At 50.9% G+C, this 24,994-nt stretch overlaps 4 protein-coding genes across 4 annotated transcripts; 2 read left to right on the forward strand and 2 right to left on the reverse strand.

The window, feature by feature from the left end:
- Positions 1-2,127: 2,127 nt before the first annotated feature.
- On the reverse strand, positions 2,128-3,079 carry LOC125075387. The gene is made up of 2 exons (XM_047687129.1): positions 2,865-3,079; positions 2,128-2,400 (listed from the first exon to the last, which is right to left on the reverse strand). Exons 1-2 carry the CDS (start codon positions 3,048-3,050, stop codon positions 2,128-2,130), a joined length of 459 nt encoding a protein of 152 aa, XP_047543085.1. The 5' UTR covers positions 3,051-3,079.
- Positions 3,080-10,610: 7,531 nt separating this feature from the next.
- Positions 10,611-14,150, forward strand: LOC125075390. Its single transcript, XM_047687130.1, has 4 exons — positions 10,611-10,928; positions 10,972-12,784; positions 13,470-13,709; positions 13,753-14,150. Exons 1-4 carry the CDS (start codon positions 10,611-10,613, stop codon positions 14,148-14,150), a joined length of 2,769 nt encoding a protein of 922 aa, XP_047543086.1.
- A 441-nt stretch (positions 14,151-14,591) lies between these two features.
- On the reverse strand, positions 14,592-19,923 carry LOC125075184. The gene is made up of 4 exons (XM_047686819.1): positions 19,727-19,923; positions 19,253-19,421; positions 18,688-18,819; positions 14,592-17,811 (listed from the first exon to the last, which is right to left on the reverse strand). The coding sequence occupies exons 1-4, from the start codon at positions 19,833-19,835 to the stop codon at positions 17,595-17,597; spliced, it is 627 nt and encodes a 208-aa protein (XP_047542775.1). The 5' UTR covers positions 19,836-19,923; the 3' UTR covers positions 14,592-17,594.
- A 244-nt stretch (positions 19,924-20,167) lies between these two features.
- Positions 20,168-24,129, forward strand: LOC125075183 (cleavage and polyadenylation specificity factor subunit 5). Its single transcript, XM_047686818.1, has 4 exons — positions 20,168-20,560; positions 21,673-21,784; positions 22,019-22,109; positions 22,818-24,129. Exons 1-4 carry the CDS (start codon positions 20,334-20,336, stop codon positions 23,063-23,065), a joined length of 678 nt encoding a protein of 225 aa, XP_047542774.1. The 5' UTR covers positions 20,168-20,333; the 3' UTR covers positions 23,066-24,129.
- The last annotated feature ends 865 nt before the right edge of the window (positions 24,130-24,994 follow it).

Here is a 24,994-nt window from a genome sequence, read left to right on the forward strand (position 1 = left end):
CGCAAAACCACTCAGTGGCACCAGCTTTCGCCGGCGGTTTTTCCGAACCAATACGACTTAGGAACCTTCAAGAAAAGAGCGTACTTCTTCCTGAAAGGCCGGCAACTCACCTGCAAGCACCCCGGTGTTGCAGATGTCCATGGGCGGTGGTAGTCAATTTCCATCAGGTGAGCCTCCTGCTCGTTTGCCACCTCTAACATAAAAAAAAACTGTTAACTCTGACTCCATAAGATCTTGTCGGTCTTAGCCCTAAAGTGATTTTTTTTAAGATACCTCCTATAGAAGACACACCCTATAACACCGAAGTTAGTTTCGAAATTGTTGATAAACAACCTAAATTTGAGGTCAGAATCACAATCTTCTTTTAGGCCAATATCTTCGGAACGGAGGATTTTAGGTTAGGTTGGGTTGGGTTAGGTAATGTTTAGGTGGGGTACATGTCAGTCGCCTCCTCGTGGCGTACCCTGGGCAACGGGGCCGGCTCGAGTTTACTCGCCGGCCACGGCTAAGACTGACGCGGCGGTTAGGCCACGGGTCGCCCCCGGTCCTTCTTTGATCACCAGAGTGGACTGTGTGCGCGGCCTCGTGGCAAATGAGGGTGTTGTATATTTGTAAATATCTAGTCGTAGTTGTTATACATATTTCATTTTTATTTTGTTATTTGTTAATTAGGTGTATATAAATTTGTAAATTTTGTTTTGTTGTTTTGAGGAAGAAAACCTCGATAAAAAATCACCCCGAATCCCAAGTGGCCTCGCAGCGCGATGGGATGCATGGCCGAAGGGTATTTCGGTCCCGACTGCGTTTCCTTTCCCACCCTTCCACATCCTTATTCCTTCCTCCTCCTATCCTTCCTTCTTCCTGCCGGCAGCCCCGGCAAAATTTTTAAAAATGAATGCAGCTCAAAGTAAAACTACCCCAGGAGGGTGCCAATCCCTCTCCGATCCGCTTCACGGATCGGGCTGTCCCACTTCGAATTCTGGGGGGGACAAAGATGCATTATCGATTTTTCCCGACGACCATACCGCGAGCATAACGGACACAGGCACGATGACAGGACAAGTTGACATGGTGGTGGAAGTGGGCGCCCCGATGGCGCACACCAAAACCAACGACCCAGGCGCACCCAAGGTACCCGTCGTCCGGCTAGAACGACTCTCTCTCGAGTCGGTCTCGTCGGTCGGCAACGAAAGAAGAAAAGGGGAGAAGCGGCCCCACAGAGAAGACACCCTCTCGGACTCCGATAGCGACGCCACAATACAGCGTAGCGACTCGGAGTCCTCTATTAGCAGGTGGTTAAAGCCTGCTAACAAAAGGGGGCGTGGACGACCATCTACCCACGGAAGATACGTCGGACTGGGCAAGTCAATGGAGGAGCTGAGCACCCTGTCCCAGAAAGAGGAGAGACGGGAAACCGAAGACGCGCTGGCCGCTTATAATGAAGCGGCCAAGGTGGCCATGGAGGAGAGGGTGGCCCGAAACAGGAGGCGTCAACCGGACGTGTCCACTGACGAGGCGGCGAAGACGTCAGCTGCTCTGGACGCAGCCGTCCAAGAAGCGTTGGACGTGGTGCTGCAAGTTGCCGATAAATCCGGCAACCTAAAGGGCACGTTCGTCAGGGCTCTAAAGGCTGCCGCGAATTCCATCAAAGGCGCGGTAGCGGACCTCAGAGCCCTGACCATCACGGAGGAAGTTGCGCGATTGGAAGCAGCCAACGCGCAGCTATCTGGTCAGCTGGCCGAGCTGCGCCGGGAAGTGGCACTGATGCGCACGCAGCCGGCGAAGATGGATGACGCTAACATCCAGCGTGTCATGGAGGAGGCGCTGCGCTCCAACCGGGAGCAGTTTAGCACAATGCTGAATGCCCGGATGGAGGGCATCGAGCGCCGGCTCCTTCCGGAGCCCCGGCTGCGACCTCCGCTGGCCGCCGACCGACAATCAGCCCAGACCGCAGTCGCAACATCGAGGGTGACGACACCATCCGAGTCGCCCGCCGATGCTGTCACGTAAAAGAAGAAGAAGAAGAAGGCAAAACGACCGAACATGGCTGCACAAGAAGCTGCAGCAACAACAGCGACAGCAAAGGAGAAAACTGCCCCTCCATCTGCAGAACCAGGCAGTTCGTCGCTATCGTGGGCCGCCGTTGCTCAAAAACAACCGAGCAAGGCGGCCAAGAAGAACAAAACGAAGACCACGAAATCGGATCCGAGTCATGTGAAGAGGAAGGCCCCTAAAGGGAAACTTCGCCCTCCTCGCACCGCGGTGATCACCATCACCCTGAAGCCCGGTGCTGAGGAGAAAGGATTGAAGTACGAAACTGTCCTGAAGCAAGCGAAGAGCCGCATCAAGCTGAGCGAGGTCGGCTTGACTGCGGTGCGCTTCAGGACAACGGCCACTGGAGCGCGGATGCTAGAAATCCCGCCGGGCACCGTCGACGCGGAGAAGTCGGCGGACGCCCTTGCGGCGAAGCTCCGCGACGTCCTGAGTCCGGACGAGGTCCAGATCCATCGACCGACGAAATGCGTCGAGATCAGGGTCGTGGATCTGGACGACTCAGTGACGGCGGAGGAGGTGGTGGCAGCGGTCAGCAAAGATGGAGGTTGCTCCGAGGGCGCTATCAGGCCGGGCGTGGTCGTCCGGAGCGCCAACGGCTGCAGGTCGCTGTGGCTCAGCTGCCCAGTCGCGGCGGCCAAGAAGGTTCTTGTGGCCGGCAGAGTCAGAGTGGGGTGGATCTCGGCGCGGGTGTTATTGCTCGAGCCGAGGCCACTCCGCTGTTACAGGTGTCAAGAGGAAGGGCACATGGGGGCCGCTTGTGACAGGGGTGTGGACCGCAGCCGTTTGTGCTTCCGCTGCGGCCAACCCGACCACAAGGCCCGCGAATGCACCGCCGCTGAAGCGAACTGCATCCTGTGCTCAGCGGCCGGTAAACCGGCGACGCACGCCTTGGGCAGTAAGGCGTGCCAGGGCAGCAGAGCTCGCCCTGTCAAAAGAACGGGAGGTGCGGTGACGAAAGGGCCCGTCACCGTGTCCCTACGGACTGAGGAGCCCATGGAGACCGCACACTAATGGCCCTGCGTTGTCTCCAGGCCAACTTGAACCACTCCGCCCGAGCCCAGGACCTGCTAGTCCAGAGCATGGCGGAGTGGCAAATCGGAGTGGCAGTGGTGGCGGAACCCTACGTCGTTCATTTACGGGACGACTGGGTATCCGACCACGAGGGAGTAATTTCCATCGTTGCTCCCGCTATCGCCGGTTCCCCAGCGATCGACTGGGTCGCAAGAGGCAGAGGGTGCGTGGCCGCAATTGTGCACGGTAACGCGTTCGTAGGAGTCTACGCCTCTCCCAACCGGAGTCTCGCCGAGTTCGAACAACTTCTCATTGAGGTCGGGGCTTTGGTCGGGCAGGTTTCACCGAGACCGGTGATAGTCGCGGGGGACTTCAATGCCAAATCCACGACTTGGGGTTCCCCTGCGACCGATGCCCGAGGAGAGATGCTAGAGGAGTGGGCCGTGTCACTGGGGCTCGCGACGATCAACAGTGGATCGGAGAGCACGTGCGTGCGGCAGCGGGGCGAGTCGATCGTGGACTTAACGTTCGCGTCCATCGCCCTAGCCCGCCGTGTTCGGGATTGGAGGGTTGAGACGGGGGTGGAGACTCTGTCGGATCATAGATATATCCGATTCGATGTCTCCGCGGTTCCCGTCGTCCAGCCCGCTGTTGAGCGGTCAGAAGGTCCGCGGTGGAGTCTGGGCCGCCTCGACAGCCAGTTGGCAAAGGAGGCGGCCATCGTGGAGGCCTGGTGTGCCGGTTCCGATCCGGTCGTCCAGGTCGACCGAGAGGCTGACCGACTCGGTGCCGCCCTGTTCCGCATTTGCGATGTGGCGATGCCGAGGGTGCAGTCTCAGACTCCACGTCGTCGTGTGTACTGGTGGCGCCCGGAACTGCGGACGCTGCGGAGAGCGTGTGTTGCCGCCCGTCGCCAATACGCCAGGTCCAGGAGGAGACGGATACGTGATCACAACCAGGAGGAGGCTCTTTACACCTCCTACAGGGAGGCTTGCGTATCACTCCGGAAGGCGATCGCGCAGGCGAAGGAAGCGGCGTGGGTAGAGTGGCTCGCCTCACTCGATGCAGATCCGTGGGGGAGACCGTATCGGGTCGTGAGACAGAAGCTCCGACCCTGGACACCCCCACTCACCACCACCATCCAGCCGCAGCTTCTGGGACGAATCACGGAGGAGCTCTTCCCGCGGCGAGGAGCGTTCGTCCCACCGGCGATGGAACCGGAATACGTCGGAGAGATGGCGGGCCAAGCGTCCCCGGTTACCGAGGCGGAGTTGTGCGCGGCTGTCCTGAAGCTCCGTTCGAAAAGGACAGCCCCCGGGCCTGACGGGATACCGGGACGCGCGCTGACGATCGCGCTGGAGCAGTTGGGCGACGGCACGTGCCGGCTGTTTTCCGCCTGCCTGGCACAGGGTAGGTTTCCGAACCGGTGGAAAACGGGAAGGCTCGTACTCATCCGCAAGGAGGGACGAGCCCCCGATCAGCCGTCGGCCTACCGACCCATCGTGCTGCTCGACGAGGCGGGCAAGCTCTTCGAGCGTATAATCGCAGCTCGTCTGGTCGGCAGCATGGTGCCGGGCCTGAGCGATTCACAGTTCGGATTCCGCCGGGGCCGCTCCACGTTGGACGCAGTCGCCAGGCTGAGGGAGCTCGCAGAGGAGGAGGTCTCTCGGGGTGGGGTGTTGCTGGCAGTATCGTTGGATATTTCCAACGCCTTCAACACTCTGCCCTGGGAAGTGGTGCTTGAAGCTCTCAGGTACCACAACGTTCCGGACTACCTGCAGCGAACCGTCGCCGATTACTTCTCCGGCAGGGCGGTGGCGTTCCCGACGATGGATGGTATCAGCAGGAGGGCAATGACATGCGGTGTTCCACAGGGCTCGGTTTTGGGGCCGTTACTGTGGAACATCGGCTACGACTGGGTGCTGCGCGGGGCCACGTTGCGGGGGGTCAGTGTGACCTGCTACGCTGACGACACCCTCGTGTCGGCCCGCGGCAGAACCCCTCGTGAGGCGGCATATCTCGCCACGGCGGGAGTGGCACATGCGGTCCACCGCATTCGTGCTCTGGGCCTCGAGGTGGCCTTGCACAAGTCTGAGGCCCTAATCTTCAATGGACCTCGGAACGCGCCACCTCAAGGGTTGACGATAACTGTCGGCGGAACTTCCATCACCATCGGGTCGACGATGAAGTACCTGGGACTCGTCCTCGATGGCAGGTGGAGGTTCGAGGAGCATTTCCGGCGCTTGGCCCCAAGACTGGTGGCTGCAGCCGGAGCGTTGGGGCGCATCTTACCCAACGTCGGAGGACCGGGGAGTTCCTGCAGACGACTCTACACCGGCGTGGTGCGTTCGATGGCACTATACGGCGCGCCGATATGGGCGGACGCTCTGAGCGCTCGCAACGTCACCGCGCTGCGACGTCCGCAGCGGGCGATGACGCTCAGGGCGGCTCGGGCGTACCGGACGGTGTCATACACCGCGGCCGGCTTGCTGTCCGGAAGCCCGCCATGGGACCTCGAGGCCGAGATCAACTCGAGCGTCTACTGGCGAGCCAAGGCTGCAAGAGCAGGAGGAACTCGACCCCATCCGGGCGAGATACAACGGTGGAGAGATGAGGCAAAACACCGCCTAATGGAGAAGTGGGAGGATCGGCTACGATTTCCGGATGCCGGTGGGGAACTCGTGGCGGCGATTCGCCCGGTCTTGAGAGAGTGGGTCGATCGCAAACACGGCCCACTGACGTACCACCTGACGCAGATCATAACCGGTCACGGCTGCTTCGCCAAATACCTGTGCGAAGTGGTCGGGAGAGAGCCGTCGGTGGTATGTCTTCATTGCGACGACGGAGCCGTGGACACGGCCGAGCATACGCGCGCAGAGTGCCCAGCCTGGGCGGAGCCTCGCGCAGCCCTGTCCACGGCCATTGGATTGGACATATCGCTTCCGGCCATTATTCGAAAGGTGGTCGCGAGCGAAGAGGCGTGGGCGGCATTACGGGTCTTCAGTGAGGCCGTAATGTCCGCGAAGGAAGAGGCGGAGCGACAGCGGGAGGACGATCCCGATTCGCTTCCAATACGTCGACGGAGACCTGGTCGACGGCGCCGTGACCACCTAGGCCGGATGCAGTAACCGGACGTGACATACAGTGTGGACGGCGGCGGAACTTTACATCCGTCGCCGCCTAGCCTCCAGCGGCGGATTGGGGGGGAGTCCGTCGCGGTTCTTATGGAGGCGGAGACGGAAGGTGCGCCGAAACACCCTGGCGTGCCTTTCGTGGCGAGTCGCCCCTTTACAGCGACGGCCGCTGGCAGGGCCGCGGTGGTGAGCCACGTGCGTTCCCGTAGCCCTGTCGCCTGCGGAGAGGCGGAAATTCTAGGAGGTTTTAGTGGGTAGGACGGGGCCTTCTGCCCCGGGAGTCCCACATATCCGTCCCGGTCAACCCCTTTCGGCCGGGCGGAATGCGTCAATGCATTTCCTCCTAGTAAAACTAAAAAAAAAAAAAAAGGTAATGTTTAGGTGGAAGTACATTTTTCAAAATTTTTTCTCCATTTATTGTCGTAAAAATCTGAAAAAAATACCTCACTCAGTTCTCTTAAAGAATGGGCTCAGCCAAGCTAGGGCTGTACTAAAAAAGAAAGAGGAGGAAGACAGGGAGCTCGCCTTCGAACGTACCTTGCGCAGCCGAGCCTTTAAAAAGGCGCCGGCTGCGGCGCCGGTGGTCAACGAGCCGACCCCCGCAATAAACATCGCAGACCCAGCCGACTTAAGCGCCGAGGAGCTCCGCGCGGAGGCTGGCCGAAATGCGGCCCAGATACGAGAGGTCGCTCTTAAATCCTCCAACTTGAAAGGAGGGTTTATTAAAAAGCTAAAGGACGCAGCGACCTCTCTGGAGGGTGTGGTCGAGGCCCTCGCCTCTCGGACGGAGGCCGAGGAGAGCAGGAGGCTCCGGGCGGATAACAACCGCCTGCACAGGGAGGTTGAAAACCTCAAGGCGGAGCTAAAGGCCCACCGCCGTGAGTACGCGGAGATGCGTACCACGGTGGCAGCGGCGACCGAGGCGGCCAACACCCCGCGAGGCGCTCCTTCGATGGAGGAGCTCAAGGACTTCATCGTCAGGTCGATCGGCGCGGCGATGAAGGACCAATTGGCGGGCCTGGAGGAGCGCCTCCCTGCGAGGATGCAGCGACCTCCCTCCGCGGCAGATAAGCCGCAAGAGGTGACGCCGTCTCACGCGTCGGCGGCCCGTCAGCCGGCGATTCCGAATAAGGCCAGGAAAACGGCCCCACCAGTGGCACAATCGCCGACCGCAGGCCCTCCATGTGCGACGGTAAGCGCCCCGGTTGCACCGGTGACGTCCCAGACACCACCGAACAAGGAAACGTCCTGGTCCACGGTGGTGAAGAAGGGCAGGAAGGGGAGCAAGACCACCCCTTCCGCCGACGCTACGGCCGCAAAGGCGCCGCCGAAGACGCCCCAGCCAGCCAAATCGAAGCTGGCCACCCCTCGCTCGGCTGCAATCGTTCTCACGTTGCAGCCGGAAGCAGTAGGAAAGGGCGTCACCTACGCGCAGGTCCTGGAGAGAGCGGAGCAAAGTGTCAAGCTCCAGGACCTAGGAATCAGCGGTGGGCTGAAGGTGCGACGCACGGTGACCGGAGCCAGGGCTCTCGAGCTGCCGAAAGCCCAAGCGGAGCAGGCCGATAGGTTGGCGGCGAAGCTCCGCACAGTGCTCGACGGGGTCGCTGACGTAGTGCGCCCGGTCAAGAAGGCCGACCTGAAGGTGACGGGGCTCGACGACTCCGTCACCTTGGAGAAACTGGCCGCGGCGATCGCGCGCGCCGGTGACTGCTCCTCCGAGGCGGTGAAGTGCGGAGTGATGCAGCGCGGACCCGGCTATATGGGGATGGTCCGCGTCACCTGCCCCCTCACGGCAGCGAAGAAGCTGGCCGCTGCCGGTCGCCTCCTCGTCGGGTGGAGCTCGGCCAAGGTGGCCGTCGTGGAGCAGCGCCCTATGCGCTGCTACAAGTGTATGGGCCTGGGCCATACACGGGCGCTCTGCCCGTCGAAGGCGGAGAGGGGAGGCCTGTGCTACCGCTGTGGCTCGGACGGCCACAAGTCGGCGGAATGCACGGCCAAGATGCGCTGCGCGGTCTGCGCGGAGGCCGGCAAGCCTTCAGGGCACCTGATGGGGGCCAGGGATTGCAACCCCCCCATCACGAAGGGTAAAGCGGTCCAAGGAACCAGGACCGCCCCGCGCGAGGAAAGCCGCCAGGCTACGGAGGAAGCTCAGAAGAATCAAGTATGCCAGCACACCTGAGCTTCCTACAATCGAACGTGAACCACTCCACCGGAGCGCAGGACCTTCTGCTGCAGTCCATGGCGGAGTGGCAGGTAGACCTGGCGGTGGCCTGCGAGCCCTACTTCGTCCCTCCCCTACCTCACTGGCTGGGGGACTCGGACGACACCGTGGCGGTTCTCACGAGGAGCGGAACGGGCCCCCCCCTCTCACTCATCGAGAGGGGCTCGGGATACGTAGTGGTGGGGTGGGGGGAGTATGTCGTCGTCGGTACGTACTTCTCCCCTAACCGCAGCCTGGCTGAGTTCGAGACTTATCTCGGCTTAGTCAGAGCTGCGGTGGCCAGGCAGTCGCCGAAACCGATACTGGTTCTCGGCGACTTAAACGCAAAGTCGCGTGCCTGGGGCAACCCCGCCACGAATACGCGAGGGAGGGCCGTCCAGGTGTGGGCCCTGCTCTCCGACCTGTCCCTTCTCAACAGGGGGCAGGTTCACACCTGCGTGCGACATCAGGGGGGTTCCGTGGTGGACGTTTCGTTCGCCACCCCTGTCGTTGCACGCAGAGTGGTCGACTGGAGAGTGGAGGAGGAGGTGGAGACTCTATCGGATCACCGGTACATCCGATTCGAGATCTCCACCTCTCGCAGGCCGGCGGAACCCCAGAGGGTGCCGACTACGCTCCGACACCCGACAGTCCAGCAGGCGTTAGACGTGGTGCTCCAGGTTGCCGACAAGTCGAGCAACCTGAAGGGTACTTTCGTCAGGGCTCTGAAGACTGCCGCTGACACCATCAAAGGTGCGGTAGCGGAACTTAGAGCTCTGACCATGTCAGAGGAGGTGGCCCGCCTGGAAGCTGCTAACGCACAGCTTTCGGGCCAGTTGGCCGAACTGCGCAGAGAGGTGGCCGAGATGCGCCGAAAACCGCAGGATAACAACGAGGAAGGCCTCAAGCGCATCATGGAGGAGGCGCTGCGGTCCAGCCGAGAGCAGTTCGGCAACATGCTGAACGCCCGGATGGAGGGCATCGAGCGCCGCCTCCTTCCGGAGCCTCGGTTGCGGCCTCCGCTAGCTGCAGACCGCAAGGAGGCAGAAGCTGCAGCTAGCAGCAAAACAGTAAGGGTGTCGGCACCAGTCGAGCCGCCCACTGCCAAAATCTCTGAGAAAACTGGCAAAAAAACCGAAGAAAACCGCTCCTCCGCCAGCACCGAAGCCAGGCGGCTCCGGAGCATCTTGGGCGGCTGTTGTTCGTCAACAGCCGAATAAGCCGCCCAAGAAGCCTAAGGCGCCGGAAAAGAAGCCGAAAGAAAGGCGTCCCGGAAGGAAACTCCGCTCTCCTCGCACCGCGGTGATCACCATCACCCTGAAGCCCGGTGCTGAGACGAAATCGGATTCGAGTGATGTGAAGAAGAAGGCCCCTAAAGGGAAACTTCGCCCTCCTCGCACCGCGGTGATTACGATCACCCTAAAACCCGGTGCCGAGGAGAAAGGGGTGAGGTATGAGGATGTTCTCGCCGAGGCCAAAAGCCGAATTAAGCTCGGCGAGGTAGGCCTCACCTCTGTGCGCTTCCGCACGAAGGCAACGGGGGCACGGATGCTGGAGGTCCCGCCGGGTACCAACGACGCGGAGAAGGCGGCGGATGCCCTGGCGGTCAAGCTCCGCGAGGTCCTCAGCTCGGACGCGGTCCAGGTCCATAGACCGACTAAGTGTGTCGAGTTGAGAGTCTCGGACCTAGACGACTCGGTGACTGCGGTGGAGGTGGTGTCTGCGGTCGCCGAAGAGGGGGGTTGTTCCGCCGGAGCAATAAAACCGGGTGTTATTGCCCGGCGCTCCGGCGGCTCCGGCTCCCTCTGGATGAGCTGCCCGGTGGCGGCGGCGAAAAGAGTGCTGGAGGTGGGCCGCGTCAAGGTGGGGTGGGTCTCGGCACGAGTGAGACTGCTCGAGCCGAGGCCGTTGCGCTGCTTCAGGTGCTTGGAGGGGGGCCACATGGGGGCCAAATTTGATAGGGGTGTCGACCGCAGCCGTCTGTGCTTCCGCTGCGGCCTTCCCGATCACAGGGCCAGGGAGTGTACCGCCGCTGAAGCCAATTGTATCGTGTGCTCAGCGGCCGGTAAGCCTGCGGCACATGCCGTCGGTAGTAAGGCGTGCCAGGGCAGCAAAGTACGTCTCGCCTCAAGAAAGGGAGGAGCGGTGGCGAAAGGGCCCGTCACCGCGTCCCAAAGGACTGTGGAGGAGCCTATGGAGACCGCCCAATAATGGCCCGGCGCTGTCTCCAGGCGAACATCAACCACTCTGCCAGGGCCCAGGACCTACTAGTCCAAAGCATGGCAGAGTGGCAAATCGACGTGGCGGTGGTCTCGGAGCCCTATGTCGTTCATTTATGGGACGACTGGGTGTCCGACCACGAGGGAGTGGTGGCGATCGTCGCCCCTGCCGTCGCTGGTTCCCCTGCTATCGAAGGGGTAGCCAGGGGCAGAGGGTTCGTGGTCGCTGCAGTCGGGGGTATGGCGGTCGTGGGCGTTTACGCCTCGCCCAACCGGAGTCTCGCGGAGTTTGAACAGCTACTCGTTGAGGTCGGGGCTCTGGTCGGGCAGGCATCGCCCAACCCGGTGTTAGTCGCTGGAGGAGTGGGCTGTGTCACTGGGCCTCGCGGTGATCAACAGTGGGTCGGAGAGCACGTGCGTGCGGCAGCAGGGCGAGTCGATCGTGGACGTAAAGTTCGCGTCCATCGCCCTAGCCCGCCGTGTTCGAGACTGGAGGGTGGAGACGGCCGTGGAGACTCTATCGGATCATCGATACATCCGATACGATGTCTCCGCGGCACCGGTCGTCCGGCCCGCTGTTGTGCGGTCAGAAGGTCCGCGGTGGAGTCTGGGCCGTCTCGACAGCCAGTTGGCAAAAGAGGCGGCCATCGTGGAGGCCTGGTGCGCCGGTTCCGACCCGGTTGTCCAGGTCGACCGAGAGGCTGACCGACTCGGCGCCGCCCTGTTCCGCATTTGCGATGTGGCGATGCCGAGAGTCAAGCCTCAGACTCCACGTCGCCGCGTATACTGGTGGCGGCCGGAACTCCGTCAGCTACGGAGAGCCTGCGTTGCGGCCCGCCGCCAGTACGCCCGATGCAGACGAAGGAGAGTCCGCGACCACGATCTGGAGGCGGCCCTTTACACCGCCTATAGAGACGCCTGTGTTACGCTCCAAAAGGCCATAGCACAGGCGAAGGAAGCGGCGTGGACGGAGTGGCTCGGCACCCTCGACAGGGATCCGTGGGGGAGACCGTACCGGGTCGTGAGACAAAAACTCCGACCCTGGACACCCCCGCTCACCACTCTCCAGCCACACCTTCTGGAGAGCGTTGCGAGCGCGCTGTTCCCGGAGCGTCGAGAGTTCGTCCCTCCATCGATGGCCCCACTGCGCAGCGAACGAGACGAACGAGATCTGGCGCTCCCGGTCACCGAGGCGGAGTTGTCCGCGGCTGTCCTTAGGCTCCGTTCCAAGAGGACAGCCCCGGGGCCAGACGGTATTCCGGGGCGCGCCCTGGTGATCGTCTCAGAAGAGATAGGTGAGAACATCCGCCGCCTATTCTCAGCGTGTCTGGCTCAAGGCAGGTTCCCCGATCGGTGGAAAACGGGAAGGCTCGTACTCATCCGTAAGGAGGGTCGAGCCCCCGATCAGCCGTCGGCCTACCGACCTATCGTGCTGCTCGACGAAGTGAGCAAGCTCTTCGAGCGTGTGCTCGCCGTCCGCCTAGTCGACAGCATGGAGCCGGACCAGTATGGCTTCCGCCGCGGCCGCTCGACGCTGGACGCGATCGCCAGGGTGAGGGACCTGGCAGAAGAAGAGGTGGCTCAGGGTGGGGTTTTGTTGGCTGTCTCGTTGGACATATCCAACGCCTTCAACTCCCTGCCCTGGGAAGTCATCCGAGAAGCGCTGAGGTACCACAACGTGCCGTGTTACCTGCAGCGACTGATCGGTGACTACTTTGCGGGCAGAGCGGTCTCCTACCCGACGAGCGACGGTTGGAGAAGAAGACGTGCGGTGTTCCACAGGGCTCGGTACTGGGGCCCCTTCTGTGGAACATCGGGTACGACTGGGTGCTGCGCGGGGCCACTCTGCGGGGGGTCAGCGTCACATGCTACGCCGACGACACCCTCGTGTCGGCCCGCGGCAGCTCCCATCGCGAGGCGGCTTATCGAGCCACAGCCGGCGTCGCACACGCGGTTCACCGCATCCGTGCACTGGGCCTCGAGGTGGCCTTGCACAAGTCACATCACAGTGGGCAGAACTTCCATCACCATCGGGTCGACGATGAAGTACCTGGGATTCACGAAAAGCACTTCCGGCGCTTGGCCCCAAGACTGGTGGCTGCAGCCGGAGCGCTGGGGCGGATTCTCCCCAATGTCGGAGGACCGGGAGGCTCGTGCAGGCGCCTGTACATCGGCGTAGTGCGATCGATGGCACTGTACGGGGCGCCGATATGGGCGGACGCTCTGAGTCAATAGCAATCTATAACCTGGGAGCCAAGGAATCTTTGAGGTATAAATTTAAAGAAATTAAGATATTGACTGTTGCTTCTCAATATATATTCTGTAATGTTTTGTATGTACGGAAAAATATTAATGTTTTTATGAGAAAATGTGATTCTCATAACGTTGGTACAAGGAACAAACACAATCTTGTTACTCCTGTTACTCGACTGCATAGAGTCAGTAACTCTTTTGTGGGGCAATGTATACGCTTCTACAACAGGATCCCAGAAAGCGTTCAAAATGCTTCTGTTGCGAAATTTAAAAAAATTGTTAAGGAACGCTTGTGTGCGAAAGGTTACTATACAATTAGTGAGTTTATGTTTGATAGCACACCTTGGGAATGAAACGATCGCCTCCTGGCTGTTTCTACTCATATATAATTATGTATATAATTAATTTGACGTAAAAAAAAAAAAAGTCCCGCTGAGTTTCTTTCGCCGGTTCTTCTCAGGTCAGGGTGTTTTCTTTTTCCGAACCGGTGGTAGTGTTTAACTTGACAATCAATAAGAAAGTGTAATACTTCTATATTGAATAAAGGAATTTGAGTTTGAGTTTACACGCAACGTCGCGTCCCTGCGACGTCCGCAGCGAGCGATGGCGCTCAGGGCGGCTCGGGCGTACCGTACGGTGTCATTCACTGCAGCCTGCCTGCTGTCCGGAAGCCCGCCATGGGACCTCGAGGCCGAGATCAACTCGAGCGTCTACTGGCGGCTGAAGGCAGCGAGAGCGGAGGGAGACCGACCCCATCCCCGGGAAGTTCTGAGCTGGAGGGAATAGGCCGGCGGAAGGCACTTCGAAAAATGGAAAGAGAGGCTACGGGATCCGGGAGTGAGTCGGGAACTCGTAGCGGCCATAAGGCCATCATTGAAAGTCGGAAACGTCTACCACCTGACACAGCTTCTGACCGGCCACGGATGTTTTGCAAAATATCTGTGTGACTTGGCCGGCAGAGAGCCGACAACGACGTGCCACCATTGTGGCAACGGAGCCGTGGACACGGCCGAACACACGCGCGCAGAGTGCCCAGCTTGGGCGGAGCCTCGCGCTGCCCTGTTCACGGCTATCGGATATGACATCTCGCTTCCGGCCTTAGTGCGAAAGATGGTCGCGAGTGCAGAGGCGTGGGCGGCATTACGGGTCTTCAGCGAAACCGTAATGTCCGCAAAGGAGGCGGCAGAGCGACAGCGGGAGGACGACACCAACTCCCTCCCGCTGCGTCGACGGAGACCTGGTCGACGGCGCCGCGACCATCTAGGCCGGATGCCCTAAAAACCGGACTTGACACATTGTAAACGGCGGCGGAACTTTACATCCGCTGCCGCCTAGCCTCCAGCGGCGGACTCGGGGGCAGTCCGTCGCGGTTCTGACGGAGGTGGAGTCGGAAGGTACGCCGTAACACCCTGGCGTACATTTCGTGACGGGTCGCCACTTTACAGCGACGGCCGCTGGCAGGGCCGCGGTGGTGAGCCACGCGCGTTCCCGTAGCCCTGTTGCCTTGCGGTGAGGCGAAAATCCTAGGAGGTTTTAGTGCGTAGGACGGGGCCTTCTGCCCCGTGAGTCCCACATATCAGTCCCGGTCCCCCCCTTCGGCCGGGCGTAATGCGTCAATGCATTTCCTCCTAGTAAAACTAAAAAAAAAAAAAGGTAATGTTGAGGCTGGATTACATGTCAGTCGGAAGTACATTTTTCATAAATAATTAGTAAATGATGCCTTAGAGCCACCCTCAGCCCAGTACTTCCTGAGGGAAGCTGCTTTTTAGCTGCTTTTGCAAGTTAAAATATGGATACGGACATGGAGACAGCGTCGGACGCCTTGGTCCGGTTCGTCGACCATGACGTTTCCGACTCGGACTCCGACTCGGCGAGACCCACTGCCGACCGCCGCGGCAACACAAAGAACGGGCTCAGCCAAGCTAGGGCTGAATTAAAAAAGAAGGAGGAGGAAGATAGGGAACTCGCCTTCGAGCGTACCCTGCGCAGCCGAGCCTTTAAAAAGGTGCCGGCTGCGGCGCCTGTGGTCAACGAGCCGACCCCTGCAAAAAACATTGCAGACCCAGCCGACCTAAGCGCCGAGGAGCTCCGCGCGGAGGCTGGCCGAAATGCGGCCCAGATACGAGAGGTCGCACTTAAATCCTCCAACCTAAAAGGAGGGTTTATTAAAAAACTAAAAGACGCAGCGACCTGTCTGGAGGGTGTGGTCGAGGCCCTCGCCTCTCGGACGGAGGCCGAGGAGAGCAGGAGGCTCCGGGCGGACAACAACCGCCTGCACAAGGTTTCGCCTGCGCGGCGATGAAGGACCTACTGGCGGGCCTGGAGGAGCGCCTCCCTGCGAGGATGCAGCGACGTCCCTCCGCGGCGGATAAACCGCAAGAGGTGACTCCGTCTCACGCGTCGGCGGCCCGCCAGTCGGCGAAACCGAAAAAGGCCAGCAAAACGGCCCCACCAGCGGCACAATCGCCAACCGCAGGTCCTTCATGTGCGACGGTGAGCGGTTGCATCGGCGACGTCCCAAACACCGAACCAGGAGACGTCCTGGTCCACGGTGGTGAAGAAGGGCAGGAAGGGAAGCCTCAGGTGGCCAAGCCGAAGTTGGCCACTCCGCGCACGGCTGCCATCGTGCTCACGCTGCAGCCGGCGGCTGAGGAGAAGGGCGTCACTTACGCTCAGGTCAAGGAGAGGGCGGAGCAAGGAGTGAAGCTCCAAGACCTCGGCATCTGTGGCGCCCTGAAAGTGAGACGGACGGCGACAGTGGCCAGGGTACTCGAGCTACCGAGGGCCCAAGCGGAGCAGGCAGGGAAGCTGGCTGAGAAGGCACATCTATTGGTGGTCGCCCGAAATCGCCGACCTTCGGATCGGATCACAGATATATCCGATTTGATGTCTCCGCGGTTCACGACGTCCAGCCCGCTGTTGAGCGGAGAGTGAAGCCTCAGACTCCAACACGCCGTGTGTACTGGCGCTCGGAACTCCGACAACTCCGGAGAGCATGCTTTGCCGTCCGACGCCAATACGCTCGGTGCAGGAGGAGGAGAGTCCGCGATCACAATTTGGAAGACGTCCTCTACGCCGCCTACAGAGCCGCCGCGATGTATTGAAAAAGGCTATAGCCCAGGCGAAGGAAGCGGCGTGGCAAAAATGGCTCGCGACGCCCGAGAAAGATCCGTGGGGGAGACCGTTGCGATAGGCGATAGCGTCCGCCAGCTGTTGTCCGCCTGCCTGGTTCAGGGTAGGTTTCTGCATCGGTGGAAAACGGGTAGGCTCGTACTCATCCGTAAGCAGGGACGAGCCCCCGATCAGCCGTCGGCCTACCGATACCGATACCGTGCTGCTCGGCAAGGCGAGCTAGCTCTTTAAGCGTATACTTGCAGCCCGTCCAGTCGGCAATATGGAGCAGGGCCTGAGCGAGTTCCAGTTCGGCTCTCACCCCGGCCGCTCGACGCTGGATGCGATCGCCAGGATAAGGGAGCTGGCAGAGGATGAGGTCTCCCGGGGTTTGGTACTGTTGGCAGTGTCGTTGGATATTTCCAACGCCTTCAACACCATGCCCGGGGAAGTTATAAAAGAGGGAATGAGATACCACAGTGTGCCAGCATACCTTGAGAAGAACCATCGCTGATTACTTTGCGGGCAGAGCAGTGATGTACCCGACGAAAGAAGGATGGGCACAGGGGGACAATGACGTGTGGCGTCCGCAGGGGAAACTGACTACTATATTGGCACAATCCCAACATTCTTGCTGTTGTGACGTTACGTATGGGCCAATAATTTGTATATTTACATAAGATTTTGTATTGCCCCACTGAAAAAATACTAAACCGAGAAGATGTATCAAAGTCAATTGATCTTTGGACAAGGCGATCGCGTCTATAATAAAACTTTAGATTCACGAGACTGTGAGACATATTACTTGATAAACAATTTAAAAAAAAAATTGAAATTAATATTCGTTGATTTCCATTATTACGTAATAAATACAATAATAAATTCAATCGTTATATTTAATAATCTATGTAAATGATTGTTGGAAAAGAGTAACCACTGAGTTTCTTGCCGGTTCCTCTCGATAGATACTTTCTGAATCGGTATTAAATTTAACGCTGTAATATGACGATTCACCTGCTTTATACCACAGATTAAAAAACGTTGACTTAGTATTTATTATTTTCTAGGCAGGATATATATAAATATAATTGTAATTTATTAACATAATCTGTAATTAAAATGGTTGAAACGATTAACTACTGACTTTCTTGTTGATTCTTCTTGGAAGAATGTTCATTCCACGCCAGAGGTAAATTTAAATTTAATTATAAAAATTTAAATGTGCTCACAAGAGCTTACTTTAACAAAGTATATTTTGATTAGACTATTAACTTGACAGGAGTAAATTTAAAATTATTGTTTACATATAAATAAACATGACGGTGCATGGTGCGCCATCTTGTCAAGCGTCGCGTCAATGGTAGCGAGTCAGCCATCTTGGATCGACAGTGGCATTCAAAATCTTGAATAAACAAGATGGCGCATCAAGCGTCGTTAAATATGAATATATTCTGTTATAATTTATAAACATTAACATAGAGTTAATTAACACAATAAACAGTTTAGTCTCTTTCGAATGATTTCACAACATTGAATGGGTCGTTTAGGCTCGTCCGGCTCATGGATCTCAGCTCACCCCCAAAAGTTAAACTACCCCCAGAAATGTATTTGTCAGTCCCTTTTCATACATTTCCTCTTTTCCAATATTATCATACTTTTCAAGGCACTTGCGACAATATATCTTAGCTCGTGAAATTTACTTATAGACAATCTGTATGTCTTCGTCTGTCCATCTGTTAAATTAAATATAAGAATAACCTGCGTATCTCTGTTCATGATTTCTTTTGAACGCTGTGGAGTTGCATTTTCTAATTGTATGTTTGATTGGCTGGAAAGAAAGGTTTAAAACTTTTTAAATTCATGTATACATCTTAGCAGTTAGTTTGTCTTTGTCAAGTAGCAGGTTTGATTTACAATCATTACAAGTTTTGCAAAAGATTGTAGTCTGGGGTCAGTAACATACTCGTGGATGTAGGGATGATGTCTGTAAAGGATCACGTAACAACCTTTGGGCATGGTTCACAAGCCGTTCTTTTAAAAAACTTAACGGAGGACGTCAGCCAGAATGGCTTTATCAGTCCCCAAGCTGACGCAAGTCCCATTGAATTCAAGTGAAGCAATGATAAAGTAGCCAGGATTATGACAAATTGAACATGAGAAGCAGTTCTCTCTTCCGGATTGAACAAGTCTCTACTTTCGCTTTTCGCTTAGTTTTGCCTCATGCGCAAAGAGCACCGTAAAGGGGGGTATTACGCAGACGCGTTATATCAAAATTATCACATAGCCACAAAAGGCAACCCCGATTCTCCCACAAGCCAGGTCAATTTGTAAGGGTTATATGTAAAGGAGTGCTTAATAATGTAAATAATAAGTGACTCAATTTCTTAAAAATAACCTAATATTTGTGGTTATAGTATCTTTTTTAATCCCACTACGTTTTTTTTTTTTATGGTATCAGTTGGCGGATGAGCATTTGGTCCATCTGATGGTAAGTGGTCTCCACCGCCCATGATCAAAGGCGCTGTAAGAAATATTAACCATTCTTTACATCACCTATACGCCACCAACCTTGGGAACTAAGATGTTAAGTCCCTTGTGCCTGTGATTACACTGGCTGATTCTGATTCCAAAAGTCTTGATACATAGCTAAAAATAGTTATAATTAAAAAAACTGGTCTTCAATTTCTAAGAGAAAATCATTTACCTTAAAGATAAATCAATCTTCCATTGCATATTAACTATTCCAGGTTTCACTCGTACATGTTTCGGTATGTTTTCATATATTTTATCTGTACAAAGGAATGCTGTCAACTCGGCCGCACACTCCGGAGAAAGTCTGCAAATATATAAACTTGGATTATACATAATATCTAACAACATTAATTTATAAAGAACATGCATCTATTGATTAGCTTTGTGAATAAGACTGACATGTATTAGATGGGGCTATGTGTAAGTACTTCTGGGAAGTTACCAGAAGGTCTGCCTACTGCATAATTGTATCATAACTTTTTCTATATTCAAAAATTAGCCGGGACAATGTTGCTAGTCTTATTCTCTATCAATGTTTATAGCCAGTGGTGACCATTTACCATAAACTGACACATATGCAAGTATTCTACTTTTACTAAATAAAAAAATGAATCAAAAGATATCCAGACATATGTTATATTTTGCTAAGAGCATCTTGGTCAAGATCCAAATTCTATTAGTCAAGAAAAGAGGCCACCAGTAGTAATTTTTTTTTTTTTTAAATAATTAACACAAACCTTAGTCCTTCTAAAAATATTTGCATGTCGCTAGCACTCCACGGCTCTTTGGTAGCCGAGCGTGACCTTGCAACATGCCTTACGATAGATCTGACTGCTGCAAACTTATTAGCATTCTGTAAACTGGACGTTCTACTGTCTGGTTCACCTTCCAACTCTTTCAGAGCCACTAAAAGTTAATACACAAATTTCTCTTTGTAAAATTATAGCAAGGTTCTTTAAATATTCATATCTTTATGCCGAGAATACTTTAGTATGTGTGTGATGCTGAACTGTTGATAAGCAGAATTTTTTACTTTTTCAAAAGTGGGTGGCGCTTCGATTAAGTCGAAGGACTAAAAAAAAATATCCTATACGCTTTATACTTTACAAAGTGTTCATTTAAAATACTCTAATTGATTAAACAGTATTCTATATAGCGCAACAAATAACATTACACTCGAACTCTATTTATTAAAACTTTGGAAAACTTACACAAAACAAATGGTCGGATTTCCTTTTTCTGTATTTCCGGGGTAACATAAGAAACAGATGTCCATTGCAAAGGGCTCTCTGATAATAGTTCTAATTGCTGTGATAACATTTTCACTACTATAAGGTAATATTCTAGTAAATATTAGCTATGTAACGGAAACATTTATATTGGCCTTTATTTCCTTTTATATTTTAAAACCAAAGTAAAAAACGTCACACTCAAATAGATAAAATTTTTAAATACCTACATCATTTTATTATTTTAATTTTTATCATTCATAATAAGATATTAATTATTTTTTCTATTTCAATTACAATAATAAAGCTAATGATGTTTTAATTATAATATTTTTATAATATACAATATATCTTAATTATCAACAAGTTCAAAAACGTGTATATTGAAACTTACATTTTTAATCTGTAATTTTGTACATGGCGGACCGAAGCTTGCGCGAGTGTATTGTTTTCTTTATAAATTTACTTTGTAGTAAAAACTGTATTTTGTATTATATTTTATAATAAAATACTTAAATTAAACTTTCGTCATTGAAAAACCGAACTTAGTTTTATAAAATAATTGCCCAAAGGGTGTGAAACGGTTAAAATGGCGGCAGTACAAGGAGCCGGTAACAAGCAATGGCCAGCGAGGCCAGGTGTACAGCATCAAAATAGTCAAAGCAATGCGAGTTTAACATTAAACAGAACTATAAATCTTTACCCCTTAACAAATTACACATTTGGAACCAAGGAACCACTATTTGAGAAAGATGCATCTGTACCAGCTAGGTTTCAAAGGATGCGCGAGGAGTTTGGAAAAATTGGTATGCGAAGGTTCGTAAAACATTTTAATTTAACAAAAAATATCGATTACTGGGCATAGTAGGTGGTATAAGTGGCGTTACCTTTTGATTTTGTTTATTTTTCTGCCTTTTCTGTGTTTTGATTTTGTAGTCAAGGAAATTGGAACTTAAACCTATCATATATTGTCATATAGACGATTGTAATCGTCTGTAAACAGAATCGGGCAGTATATGAATTACTAGTAATCGAAATACAAATACAATTTTACATAGAAATTATTGAAAATAGAGATCCGTACACACTTGGCTATATACCAAATTTACATAAGCGAAATTATTTTCGATTATACAATTGAAAGTCATTCTTAGACTGAAGCTCCTACAAATGATTTCATATGTAGTTGTCATCAATGGCTTCCCTTGCGTTTTAGGGGTACGTTGTAGGGTTTGAGATGTCAAAACATAGCTTATGTCCTATCTTGAGGTTCATGTTTGCTTCATACCAATTTTATCGTTTCAGCATAACAGACAAACATATTAGAGCTGTCATAATAAACACTATGTCATAAGGTATATAACAATTTATAATTTATAACATATATATAACTGTGTAAATGGTTAATAATAATTGGGTCTCGAATAATGATTCTCAGCTGTTTAGTTTTTTTTTTATGACAGCTCCCTCATTTGTTTTTGGAATGTGCTGGAACGTGTTGACAATAAAGTCTTTTATCATCTTAATGGTGTTTGCATTTCCGCTCTTAACTTATCAAAACTGAGTAATTCTTGCATTTATAATATTAGTATAGACATGGATTGTGAATATATTTTGCATTATAAATAAATATTATTAAGCGTTAATGAACTATAAATATTGTCTTAGTACTTGGGTGATTAATCTTTGATGTTTTTCTTTTCGTGTATTTTGTAAAAAATGCCTTTTTTTCAGGAAATACACGTTTAGAGCCATTATCGAGATACACAGTATTGTTTTGATGTATACATAATATACTAAAAAAAATGCAGTGTACTCTTAACATACTCTTATAAGATGCTGACGAAGCTGTGTACCTTAAGATTTAAAACTATACATATTACCACATATATAAGTTAATTCTCTATAAATATTTATGAATATTTCAGATCAGTAGAAGGTGTGCTATTGGTTCATGAACATGGTCTACCTCATGTGCTGCTTCTCCAGCTGGGCACAGCTTTCTTCAAGTTACCGGGTGGAGAACTGAATCCGGGAGAGGTATTTAAATCAAATTATACTTATAAAGGATTTTACATGTAGAAAATAGCAATCTCATCATCATCAGTTTTTGCATGATGCACGTTCAAAATCATAGCTAAATAAATAAACGTTCTGTCCAGGGGGCATGATTGGGCTTGGGTGAGAATCACATATCCGTCTACAATTTCCAATTACACTTGACTTGAAATGGTAACATTGACAATATAATTAATCACGCTCTTTTTATTACAGGATGAAATTGAAGGATTGAAAAGACTACTCACTGAGACGCTAGGTAGACAAGATGGTGTCAAACAGGAGTGGTCCATAGAAGATACCATTGGTATGTATTCGATATATACTAGACTAGCTGTTTAATTCTACTACACTGTTTAAGCACATTTTGTGATGTAAAAACATCAACTAAAAAGTTGAAGCATACATTATCCGGCTCGAAGGATCAAAATTTGAACTCGTCATCTTAAATAGTTTCTGGTTTGCCTTTGTTAAATATTTGAGATTTCAATGTTTATAACACGTTTTTATTAGTCTAGTGTTGTTTCTATTTACTACACTTGGACACTTTTAACCCTTAGACTCCCGGCAACTTTTCACTCATTTGTGTGGTCAATTAGCCATTTCTTCCGACAATGAAACTTGAAATAGTAACTGACTAGCTGCAATTATATACATACATACTAGTATGTACAAATTCTTATACATAATACTTAAAACAAATGTATATAACTAGTATAATAAAGAATAAAAATATGTACTAAATTATATAATAATTCCAAGCTTTGTATAAAGTATTTTATGTAATAAAAACATTTGTCGTCTCTAATTTTGAGAAAGTTATGTTTAACAGAGATTTTGAATACCTATATCGACTTATTAACTATCTGGGGGGTGGAATATCTATGTAACACTACTGATCCCTCAATCTCATAATCTGATAAGATAAAAAGTCTTTGATAATAGCCGCATCAACAACACTCATAAGGATGTCATTATTTTGTTGCAATATATAAATAAGTTTATGTAATTTCAGGTAACTGGTGGCGCCCAAACTTCGAACCTCCTCAATATCCATACATTCCACCGCACATAACGAAACCGAAAGAGCACAAACGTCTGTTCCTAGTTCAACTACAAGACAGAGCACTTTTCGCCGTACCGAAGAACTATAAGTTAGTAGCAGCTCCTCTATTTGAGTTGTACGACAACGCACAGGGCTATGGACCAATAATATCGTCCCTGTCGCAGAGTTTGTGCAGATTTAACTTTGTGTATATGTGAGATAGTAGAATAGAGGGGGTAAGGGATACTGTGTGGGTCCGTTGGTAATGTTGAAATGTGTGTGCGATTAAAAATGTATCTATTGCAACTGGATCGACATTTTAAGAACGATTTGATGTTATGTAATACATAATATTGATGTCGAAATGTACTGTAGTCTATTCCAATGGCAGGAGGAGTTAAGGTAAACGAACCGTTGATTTTCATATTCCATGCGATTTGGTAATAGCTCCGCTATATTGTGCACAAACAGGTGACTTATCTCTCTATTTATAATCGATTACTATTCCACTTAACTACTCATATACACTTTAATTTGAATCCCGAAGTGGAACATTTTCGACATTTAAAAATATCATTTACGAATCCACAATGAACACCCCCGTACCGTTCAATCTCCATTGTGTCTTCTCCATCGCACGTGACATTGGCGAAATAATCTGTGCCCTCTTGGCATAAATAAAAGCAAGAATAAAAAACAAATGAACACCACAGATTATTCATAATCTCGACCAATTATATCGCTTCAATTCAAGGTCAAGGTTGTTTATTTGTCTCTTCTGTGATTGGTATATACTATATTGAATTGAAATAATTGATCGCATCCCAGTATCCCCTCTAATTATAGATATATTTAAATATAAGTCGACTATTTGTATTGTAATAAAATATAAGTTAATTTGACTAAATAATACAAGTAATTGAAGTTTCATTTATTGTACCCGAAGAAAGAAGACTGTTTATTAGTATTAAGATAGTTTTAATTAAATATTTATGTGTATGGAAGGGCGAATGAACTGTTGTCTCGTTCTTATGTTTAGGAGTGAATGAGATAGTGAATGTTCAAGAGAATTACGGTTAAATTGTATAAAATGTTTTGACATTTGAAAGAAAACTAAGATGGCGGTTTTAAATTAATTGAATTTTTTATATTGTTATGCTCGTATTGGCTTGAATATTTTGTAATTGTTCTGTATACAGTTGTTGGGTCGTCTAGTGAAGTCTTTAAACATTGTGTACGTGTTAGTAAATGAGTAACGTAAAAAGTTCTACGTTTGAAGATTAATAATTGATAGAATTATGTGTAAGACAATTTTTAAGTTATTTAAATAATATTTTTTTAAACTAAATTTTGTTCAATTTATAAAATATAGTCGTTTTGAATTACGTTAAGAACGTTAATGAAATAGATTAATTATAATTCAATGTCAACTCGAATTCTAAATTCGAATAGTATAAATATACGTTTTTGTATTATTTTTTCTAACTGTGCCGACAATTGCACAAAGCTGAACGAACGTTGGTCAGGATATGTATTTTGTTTATTGAAGTAGTGTCACCGTAAAATTGTAAATACCGTTAGATTATAATCTATCTCGCGAGATTGTTAACTATCGAAAGATTGTTAACCGTATCATACTTCTTACAATTTAAGCAGGTAGATTATATTCTATCGAAGTGAGTAATTTCAGTTAAATTATAAACACAACTTAACCGATATATCATAAATTATCGAAATTTTTGAAGGTTTTATTTTGAGTTAAATCACCGTTCACAATATTTCGTCTGTTTACAATCTCGCGAGATAGATTACAATCTGACGGTATTTACAATTCAATGGTGATACATAAAGGAAATAATAATATAAAATAATATCGTAATGTTATGTATAATACTTGAAAAAAAAATTTAAGTGGACAGTGTACTTAATGATTAGTAACGCACTAGCTTGCTATCTCTTTCTTGCGTATGAAAAGAAAGGATGAAGATATTTTGTACCAAAGAATATACAAGTGTATCATAGTGTATCATAATCAATTGTTGTAGTGTGTTCGTGAATTGTGATATGTCTATATTTATTATTTGACAAAGTTTTATAATCACTAGATATATGTACCGACTGACTACCAGAACTATAGTCTAGTAAGT

The sequence above is a fragment of the Vanessa atalanta genome, chromosome 30 (assembly GCF_905147765.1).
Source record: "Vanessa atalanta chromosome 30, ilVanAtal1.2, whole genome shotgun sequence".
In the NCBI taxonomy this organism is placed as follows: domain Eukaryota; kingdom Metazoa; phylum Arthropoda; class Insecta; order Lepidoptera; family Nymphalidae; genus Vanessa; species Vanessa atalanta.